The sequence below is a fragment of the Ischnura elegans genome, chromosome 2 (genome assembly GCF_921293095.1).
Source record: "Ischnura elegans chromosome 2, ioIscEleg1.1, whole genome shotgun sequence".
Classification (NCBI taxonomy): domain Eukaryota; kingdom Metazoa; phylum Arthropoda; class Insecta; order Odonata; family Coenagrionidae; genus Ischnura; species Ischnura elegans.
The window spans coordinates 136,005,638-136,016,623 of record NC_060247.1 but is presented as its reverse complement, the minus strand read 5'-3'; the positions used below and the strand labels follow the sequence as shown (position 1 = coordinate 136,016,623).

General features: G+C 39.9%; 1 protein-coding gene across 1 annotated transcript; it reads right to left on the bottom strand.

Moving 5' to 3' along the window:
* Positions 1 to 916: 916 nt before the first annotated feature.
* LOC124154671 (zinc finger protein 512B-like) lies at positions 917 to 8,792 on the bottom strand. The gene is made up of 3 exons (XM_046528534.1): positions 8,748 to 8,792; positions 4,553 to 4,711; positions 917 to 1,773 (listed from the first exon to the last, which is right to left on the bottom strand). Exons 1-3 carry the CDS (start codon positions 8,757 to 8,759, stop codon positions 1,351 to 1,353), a joined length of 594 nt encoding a protein of 197 aa, XP_046384490.1. The 5' UTR covers positions 8,760 to 8,792; the 3' UTR covers positions 917 to 1,350.
* Positions 8,793 to 10,986: the final 2,194 nt, after the last annotated feature.

Here is a 10,986-nt window from a genome sequence, read left to right as displayed (position 1 = left end):
CTTAATAACGTCTCAAGTTACGCATTACCTTTCCAAAGCAACTTTAAAATATGAAATAAATATGGTAAAAAATATTTAGAAATGCATCGATTCTTATGGGCATTGAAGTTCTGCTTTACCTGATGCTGCATTAATCATCACATTGATAAAATGCTAAAAATATAACGTTGCACATTTATTCTATGCACAATGGGGTTGCGAATCTCAACTTTTTCCCTAAAATTTTTTAAAGCTGTATATTTAACAAACCATAACAGTTAAATTATTAAAAACATGTTAAAAGTTCAAATCAAACAACACAAACAATCATGGATCGAATAAAATATGAATAGCTTGCAATACAAACTATTGATAAATGTTTCAATAACAATTAGGGAGAGAACATAATCGTTGATTTTTTCACAAAAGTGGATGAGAACGGAGAATCAGCGACAATTTTGTCTACGAGGATGAAATCACAGAAAATAAAAGGGCTATCGCTCTCTAAATGACATTATGTTTACCAACATGCACCTTGCTGTGGTAAGCTTTCATGCCTGTTCCTATATATCCATGTAGGTCTCACAAAATTGGCAGCTGTGTTTGTAACAATCATCATAGGATTGAGTTTTGCATTTCCGCTTGATGATAGCATTGATTAAATACCCGAACATAGCGGTGAGGTGTTGGGTCGCAATTTTTGGGATTAATTATTCTCAAAATAATAGGAAACGTCTTTTAGAAATGTTTATTCAACAAATAATAACAGAGTAAAACTATAAATTGGGAAACAGAATAACGAACAACACTAAAATGCATCGATTAAAGTAAATGAGTTTAGCTTGCAGTACAATACTTCAGCAGACGATGGGTTAACAGAAGAACATAAAAATAATCGATATGAACACATGAGTGGAGGAGGCTCAGCAGTAACTAACTCGAGAAGTAGAGCAGCAAATGTAGTAAAAGGCCTCCCGCTCATCACCGCCTCGTAGCTGCGCCTTCCCGAGTACAACTTGGCTAGATGTGATCTGATATCCGTTGCCTTTCCAGTGAACAATATGGGCGAAGAATTCGAGTTTTTCGCCGGGTTAGGGACCAGCATTGGAAGGAGAGGTGTGAAACCTAGCCCAGTGAAAAAACACGAGAGATCTACATCCATACAGCGAGATGTTTGATTGTGCATTCGGTCATTGAAGTCACCATTCTTCTCCGTGGCTCCTGATGCTTTCCCGGTGAACAATATGGGCGAAGAATTCGAGTTTCACGCCGGTTTAAAATTGGGAGGATAAATGTAAAATCTAACCCGGTGAAAAAACCCGAGGGAGATCTATATAGTGAGATATTTGATCGTTAATGCGGTCGTTGAAATCACCAGCCTTTCCCGTGACTCTTGATGAACACGGGCACCTTCTTGGTCACGATGACGGGGTGCGGCACGGGCACCTTCACGGGGACGTGCACCAGCACGGGGACCGGCTTCTTCACGTACACCTTGTAGGGCACGGGGAACGGGACTTTGACCGGGACGTGGACCGGGTAGGGCACCTTCTTCTCCACCGTCACGGGGACTTTCTTCTCCACGAACACGGGGTACGGCTTCTTCACGATCACGGGATAGGGCTTCTTGACCGGATAGGGCACCGGGTGAGGCACTTTGACCGGCACATGCTTCACCACTTCCACGGGATACGGCTTTGGCACGAAGACTGGAACCTTCTTGGTGATCGTGATTGTCTTGTAGCTCTGGTGCTTGGAGCCTTCCTCCAACAGGTCTCCTTCGTCTTCGTGCACCTTGGCAATAAAACAGAAACCCTATGTTAGGCACGGCGGTGACGGAAGACATATACAATATTGACGACATATTTCATTTGTACAAATTTATACAAATACCTTACCCTCGGGAATGACTCCTGCTATAACAGATGCTTATGACCTCTTCATTTACTCATTATTTTTATGCATTTTTTGTTGTTTTAAATTTTTGGCATTGAAAAATCTAATTACTTTACATATGTGTACATTTGCATTAAAAAAATTAAAAACACAGCCTAGACGAATGAAACAGAATACATTAATCTACTAGATTAATTCAACCATTCACCCAAATCTTAATCTTTAATCCTACTCCAATGATGGCACCACTAACAAGAGATACAACCGCATATGTATTTCTTCATTATTATGCGATTTATCACGAGTTTAATGACATGCACTGGTGACACTTTTTGAATGTTTACCTGCTGCTTTAATAGCTTGACTGGGGTTTCAACGGTTTCACGCCGACTCAGGGTCAGCGTCCGGCTAATGCATATCACGTATCTTGTTAAATCCAAAGGCTATCAAAATGTGAGGTTGCCCTTACCGATATTGCAATATATTAATGAATTTATGAAACCATTTTCTAATAAGTTTTGTATCTATTTTGCATCCCAACTTGAAAAATGAAGCGTTGCTGAATGGAAATAAATACATTGTAGATATTAAAGCTGCTCATACATATAACTATATGCTAAAATAATGAATCTTACATGTCAATTTAGAAGCAATTATACGAGTTTCACTGTTTTGAGCCATCAAGGACGATATTGTACATACATGTAAGACTAAATGGATGACTTAAAGGTGAATATATTACTGTATTCGCGTGGTTAATGATAGATGTAGGCATGGCATTTTGGTTGAGTCCGCACAGAAAGCTATTTTTTTTAACATTCACATTTGAAAACGAATATTAACTTATATTATTTGTAATTATTTAACTCCTCATGGTTTAACTTATGCTTACCCCAAAAAGGTGGCTAACTATCTCCGTTATTTTTAAATTTTCATGCTCTCTCTTTAACATTATTTGGGAGAAACTCGATTGTTTCAGGCGTAACTTTGTGAAAATCCATTGTAAACAAAATAAATGTATGGTACTTATTCACACAATTTATGTCATCCCCTCCGACTCCCGCCACCACCCCTCTCATTAGTTAGCCGCCTTTCATTCCATGTTAAACAGAGCACTCAAAACCACCCTGTCTGCCGAGAACCTCGCCATGGAAAGCAAAACTATCAAACAAATTGTAGTAAAAAACGGGTAAGAAGAAGGTGTCATCAATAAATTGTTAAGGAAGAAATGCTCCCTCCGGGCACAGAAAATGATATACCATTCATCCAATCATAATGAACATAAGAAACGCTGGTGCAAACTCAGTTATTACGGACATATTTCACAGGAAACCGCAAACCTCTTTCCCAGAGAAGAATTTAAAATTACATATTATAACACATCTAACTTAAGGGCGTTATTATGCTATACGAAAGATAAAATTGACATAAATGATAAAAGTGGCATTGACAGACTCAAATGCAGAGACTGTGAGACCTGTTATATAGGCCAGACTGGACGTTCGTTCCGAGTAAGAACAGAGAAACACAGAAGACATTTCAGAAACGGGGAGATAGACAAATCGCATTTCGCGAAGCACCTATAGGAGAGAGTGACAGCAGGAGCGATTTTTTTCCGGAAATTCTACATCTTGAGAAAAAGGGAAGAAGGATGGACTGCTTGGAGGAGTTGGAGATTAGGAAGCGCATCAGGAATGGAATTTCAGCAAATGAGAATATTTTTGTCAACTATTCCCCCTTCTTGGAAATTCCCCTGAAGTTGAGTAACGCCCCAACCCCAACGCAATCCTCCCCTACCAACGCGTAATAGCAACCAAATAAACAACAAAGTAACTATAAAAATACCGATTTGTGTACCTGAAGATGTCGCCTCTGCGACGAAACCGGTCGTCTTAAGTAAATTGTGTGGAAAAGTACCATATCCTTTTAATTGATTATTTTGGAGCATTAAAATCAGATGTGTCTCTCGGTAGTGCGGGGTATTGGTCTGGGGTGCAGATGGGACTTTGGGTAGGTCCTGAATGTGTCTCCTCCAAAGCAGCTAGAGTGAGCACTGATTCATTTTTAAAAGCATTTGTGTCGGCTTTCTAAAGTGTGTGAGGATAAAGAAAGACCCATAATGGATGCCGTAGTGAACGTGGTTCTAACTGCCAGGTGTCAGGATGACGTAATTCAACAGCATAAGAGTTGAAGATACAAAAAAATTGCCTTTTGCACATGGTGATTTATAATGTCCGACAAAGGTTTCTTCATAGCGTAACACCTTGAAAATGTTACGCTGCGAAGAAATCATAGTCGAACAAAATAAATCACCATGTGTAAAAAGCAATTTTTTTATTCCCTCAACTCCTTCGATAACGGAATTCCATCACGTCACGCCCGCCGCTATTAATTACGTGATTCAACAGCATCGGCAATCCAGAGCTGTAAATCACCGTATTAAACTATCCCGAGGATTTTGTCGCATTTACGCAAATGAGGAGTTTGAAATGTGCAAAGTAGAAAAGAAATCGAAAAACCTTTTGGAATCATTAAAAAAAAAAGGTCCTTCATGAATCCAAAAACCCAAAATATCACGTAAAAACTGAAATTGTGCATAAAAATGCAAATATTCATGTCTTACCTTCCGTCTGAAATTATTTAGTAGCATTTTAAAATCAGTGATTATCACGATTACCTGGTATCCTCCGTCGCCGTGATAGGATCCCGCAGATATGTGCCCACCTCCGTAGCCATAAGCTCCGTCCACGCCCCGCTTCCTCTGCTTCGAGTCCCGCTCCTCTGCAGCCGTGAGGGCGAACAAGGCGACTCCGACAGCCAAGAGACAGGGCAGCGACTGCCGAAGAATCAGTGTGGTCACGAATCGTTTACGACAGTTACACCGAAACGAATAGAACTTATGCTTTTTTCATCGTCTATACAATAAGTAGGGAATAACGCGGATTCCATGACAACTTTCAACTGGTTCTCACTCAGCATTTATGCCTTCAATTACATATATAAGTAGGCAGATCTTCCTTTTAAATAGTTTCATCTAAATCTACATAATAGCACGCAAGCTGCCTCAATGGTACTGGGACACTTGTCGTTGGCAAATTAAAAAGACGCTCTAACGAAATTGAAAATAAAGAGCCCGCGAGCTTATAACAACGCAGTGGTTTAATAATGTAGAAGTATAGTCCAAACATTTTCTCGCTCCAGAAAGATACTTCCCGTTAGCCATTTTATCGTCAAAGCCATTTTAATCAACGTAGAAGAAAACCCAGAAAATAATTAGCAGTGAACTTTTATGAATACATTTAACTGACATGCAATGCACTGAAATTATAATTTGTTGAATTCCTCAATAGATTGAGTAAGGAAGAAATGCGAGAAAACCAATGGAAGGGAAAATATTCTCAATAACATAATTTGAATGAACAAATTTCCGTATGAACGTTCTCCATCCTTCATGGCCGCTGAATTAGATTAAAATTAGTTTGAAAAGGAAACCTTGAAACGCATGATTTCATCCAAAACTCCATGAAATTTTATTTCACTAAAATATTCCAGGTTGAACCTCAAAATGATTAAAAAAAAGACATTTAAAGAGATGGCATACTTAAAGACGCTGAAAAGAGAATGATTATGCCTTCGTGATTGATGTGACCTTAATAACTCCAACCTGAATATAGTATATTGTGACTGCGTGATTTTCTGCGCTTCAGATTAAAACTGTAAACTAAGAACTTGACGAGTGTACATGCCGAAATTCATTTGAGAAAATATCTGCAAACAAACCCGCAAGCTGCCTCAATAGGCATGTGGCGGGGGATGTTATGAAACCAGACGTCAGCCGATAAAGAGGAAATGCTCTAACGATGTTCCACCTATTATTTATTGAAGTCCTTTATTGTTCGGGGGAAAAACGACTTCCCATATCCATCCGTTCGGCAAATATCTCTCTCAATGTATCGTTTCTATCAGACCTGGAATTTTGATGAGGATCTAATAATGATGTTCTCCGTGGCCCTCCGAATGATATCTATTCCGAATTGCTCCAGCAACCCATGTCTAGTGTGCAGCCTCCGAGTATCTAGTGGTTCCCAGCCTAATTTTCTTAACATCAGGGTAACGATATCTGTACGCCCGTAGCAGCTATTGACGAACCGCGCCAGTTTCCTTTGCATTTCATTAAGTTCACAGATTATGTTTTTCTGCGCTGGATACCATATCTTCGGTACATATTAAAGATGTGGCCGAACGACCGTGAAATAGCAGATCTCTTTAACTCTTTTGCCCCAAAATTTTCCAACAAAGCACTTGACAAATCAGGGCTCTTCCACAATATGATGGTATACCAGACTACGCGTGCATCCCAATGCGATAGATCCTTCGAGGTTGGCCAAAAGAATATTTAGGGATATGAATCTCCCGTTGGCCACTATATGTGTTGTCATCCACCGTGCACTTAAATGGGTGTACTAAAACCACTATTGTCGCTGAAAGCAAAACAATAGGGTGGTTTCCTTTTATTTTTTATCACCTAAATGGAAAGATTATTAATCCTAAAGTACATATTTCACGCTCTTAGATTTTTAAACGAAGATGTCTATTTTTTGCGATTAAATGAAACGTGAAAATTTTCAAGCTTGCGAAAACGCGACGGCTAAGTATGAATGCTGGGCAAAGCCCGCGTGACGTCTGGCTGCTGCTGTGTGAGGCCACCTGGGTGCGAGGCCATGAACGTCATTACGATGCAGGCTGCTTGCCGCTGAGCATGGTGGTAGCGTAGAGTATCGAGGTAGCAGGTAGCCCTTGGCTTAAATAAGGATTATTAATACCCTATCAAACGAAGGAAACTTTCCGACCGTAGCCAGTTTTAATAGGTGATTATGAAGACATGTTTCCCTGAGCTCTGTGGCTCATGCATGCATTGGTAATCTCAGACGATGTAAAACTCCTATTTACTCGTATAGAAACTAGGTCCCTGTGACGTCACGTGGAGTGGCATCGCATGGGCGCCAATCTGGCCTTTTTCAAATGCGGCTAAATGACCACTGCCATTCGTCTAAACAGGGATATCTAAAACCAAATAATTTGTATATTACGAATGCACTAATGGTGAGTAACGAATCGCAATGAATGCCTTTCGTTTACTTTGATGAAGAAAACTACCCTACTCGAATTTTGTGGTATAATAAGCCATAATCAGGGCCACCTAAAATGTGATACAATTACTTCCCTGCAAATTAATTGCGTCTTTGAAAAGGAGTGGTCCGTGGAAAATTAGGTGGTATGCAACGAATTAAACCGGTGGAAATTCGGAGATTTCACGCGCCTATTTAGGGGCATTGGCTGAAATTTGTGTTTGCGATCGTATAATCTATCGAATTTATAACTTATTCACGTTGTACCTTGCAAATGAAATCCTCTTCGTGACAAATAAACGGATCACTTTGCAATTATCGCCACACTCTGAACATTTCTGAAAACATATAAAAAATCACCCCCGAAGACGAGGCAAATACAGGAAGGAGAAAAATTATGTCACAAAATTCTAACCCTGGATAGCTGATGCTGAAAAGAACCAAAATTACTAACGATGTTAAGGTCGAAAACGCACAATTTGTTAACAGCAGAAACTTTAAGCCAAGCGCGAGTTTGCCCTGTGCCGGTTGCTATGGATAAAGGCAAATGCAAGAATAGAACAGGGTGGTTTCCTTACATTTTTTACTGTCTAAATCGAAAGATTATTACTCCTGAAGTACGCATTTCACCCTTTCAGATTTTTACTTGACGATATCTATTTTTCGCGATTAAATGAAAAGTGAAAATTTTCAAGCGCGAGAAAACGCGACGGATAAGTATGAATGCCGGGAAAAGCCCGCGTGACGTCTTTCTGGTTCCCGCTGCCGCAAATTGAGGTGACCTTGGGGTGAGGACGTGTGCACCGCTAGGCGAAGGCTCCTGATGCAGGCTGCTAGCACCTAGCAGAGTACCCGGCTAGCAGGTAGCGCTCGGCTTAATTATGGATTACTAATACCTTATCAAACGAAGAAAACTTTCCGACCATAGCCAGTTTTAAAAGGTGGTTATTAAGAAATATATCCCTGAGCTCTGTGCCTCATGCATGCATTGGTAATCTCAGACGATGTAAAACTCCCATCTACTCGTATAGAAACTAGTGAAGTTACGTGGAGTGCCATCGCATGGGAGCCAATCTGGCCTTTTTCAAATGCGGTTAAAATTAACCATTGCCATACGTCTAAACTGGGATTTCTAAAACCAAATAATTTGTATATTATGAATACACTAATGATGTGTAACGAATCGCAATCTATGCCTTTCGTTTTTTTTGATGAAGGAAACTACCGTATTCGAAGTCATGAGTTGCCATGGCATCGCGCAACAGGGAAAACTGGCGGTCAATTGGAGCGCTTGGTTAAACGTTTCTGTAGTTTAAAAATGGTGCGTTTTCGGCCTCAACATCATAATAAGTATTTTTTGTTCCTACTGGCAAAAGCCATCCAGGATTAACATTTCGTGGCACAATTTTTCTCCACTCTGTTTAACAAATACATATTGAGAATAAAGGGATCAATCTGAACTCATCGCCGTGCTCACAACATTACTCATAACTAATTAAAATTCACCCTGAGTGAATAAATAAATATATGCAATAAGGACTGGAATAAGTTCTATGCAATCCCCCTGGTCCAAACTCAGTCTTGTGATTGGTGATCGTTAAGTCCTTCACGATGGGCGCGGAATTTTCACTGCAACGCTTTTGGTTAGCTCACACAACAATGATGTATCACACGCTCACTATCTGTCAAAATCACTGACTCATCTCCACTTCAATTTAAGGCCGCAGTTTTCTTCCAACTTACCAGCAGCTTCATGGCTCGTCCGTTGTTCGTGGGGAAAGGCAGAAGAGGCCCAAGTGACAGATTCACCATCTGCACGGAGGATCTTATATACGCGCCCGACGGGATGTGGTTCGTTACCCTGGTCGGAGAAAGAGCGATAGCATTTCACCCATTAAGGCGCCCACACTTTCGCCTTTCCCCGTGCTCGTCAAAAATGATCGCCGTTTATTCCAGTCCGCGAATCAAGGGCGAAAAGCATCCCAAGGGAGGCTTCGCGATATATAATTTCGTCATTCACCATTTAACCTGCGCTGGAGCCATGCCAACTCTATCACACTATAACTATCCCACAAAGAGTAATGGATTCAATACTTCTCAAATACCCATAGCAGTGTCACCACAGTGTTTTCATGACTTGAAGTGCACTTAAAAGGGAAAAAGTCCATTTAGGTGAATTTTGTGGTATTGTTATGAGAAGATTTTTAAATAGTACCACTAATGCGAGGTAGGTCGTTCCCGTGACAATAATGAGACCCGTTCCGCGGATGACGTCACTGGAGTGCAATGCTTTCAAAATGTTAACAAATCAACGAAGATGCATTGTCAGTTGAGCAATGGCACTGAAGTTTCGGATGAATGCTTGCATAATTTAGGTTATATTAACGTCACGATAGCGTCAGGGTATAGGTAGGAATAAATCATAAGGGTTGGAGTGATTCTAGGGTTTAATTACCAAGGAAATTACGGAAATTGTGCTAGATGTGGTAATTGGAATACATTCTATGGTTTGGAGCTTATGCTTCTAACTCGAGGTAGAACCGGGTAACAAAATATGAAATAAACTGTCTGTAACTTCCTTGGAACCTCTTTCTATAACTTCAGCAAAGTAAGAATGGTGTAACTGTCAGCTGCAATAAATTTCATACCCATTCGAGATTTCTAAGGGACTTGTAAAATAGAATGTGATCATCTTCAACAACAGTTATAAATGCCAAGATTGATTTTTAAAAAATGTAAGACACTTTGCAATTCCGCATGAACTTAATATTGTACGACCGAGATTTCAACGTGACACGTCATTATCTAGTAAATTGGCTTTCGGAGACAGTCTTGGTCATTCTTTCCTGTCCACGATCCGAATGTACCAGATGATTATGAGCCACGTCGAAGCCTATGTCGAATAGCTTTAAGTTTATGTGGTATTATAAAGCTTATTACATAACATTATACCATTAAATTTTATCATGTTACGTAGATTCCACGAAGTTACGCCCGAGACAACGAATTGTAATTGGAAATAAAGAAATAAAACGCTGTAAGGTTCACTATAATTTTCATATGGGCACGACCCGGATTTCGTAACGTGGTTACTTCGTCAAGTATAACTAGTATGGGCACCACCCGAGATACGAAACCCGGGTCGTGCCCATATTAAAATAATAGTGAACCTTACAAATTTTTATTTCTTTATTTCCAATATGTAGAGGTTTCACAAAGTAAAGCCTGAAGTCATCAACGAATAATAAGATTGGTTTGACGCAGCGGGTCACTCATTTATCCCATCGGCTAATCTTTCAACCCCAACATTATTCTTCTGCTATTTCATCCGCCCGTCTACCTCTGCCGTTATTCCCTTCCGCCTGTCCTTTGACAATGGTTTTCGTTAGACTCCCGTGCCCCATTATGAGGCTAATCACATTTCCCCGTCTTCTATCCAAGGATTTTTCCAAAGACTTCTCTCCTACTCTTGCTAGATCTTATAGATTACTCACAAGGTTGTCCATTCGATCTTCGATATAATTCCATAACACCACATTTCGAAACCAAAGACTCCAATAGGCATTGAAATATTTGATCACTTTTGTATATTTTTTTTCATGGATACGAAGCATTTTTGCATACACTCTGGCTACGAAGTTTTTCGATCACCCTCGATTTAATTCAAGATCCATTTTCATGAGAGCATTGATGCACATAGAATCACATGTATCCAATTCATTGGTGGCTTTGTCTCACACTTTGTTATAAGCTGAAAAAGAAAATACTTGAAAGGCCGGCTTGTATTAGGCCCAGGAAATATCATGGAATATCGCAATCACGCGAATATCTTATCCCAGAAAGTTCATGAGAAGTCGGCATACGATTTACCTTGGTAACATAAGCTGGGAGTATTCTATATGACATTCAAAATCAAAAATCATAATACTTTACCATAAAGTGAAGATTGCATAAATTACCATGAAAAAAACTACTCATAAAT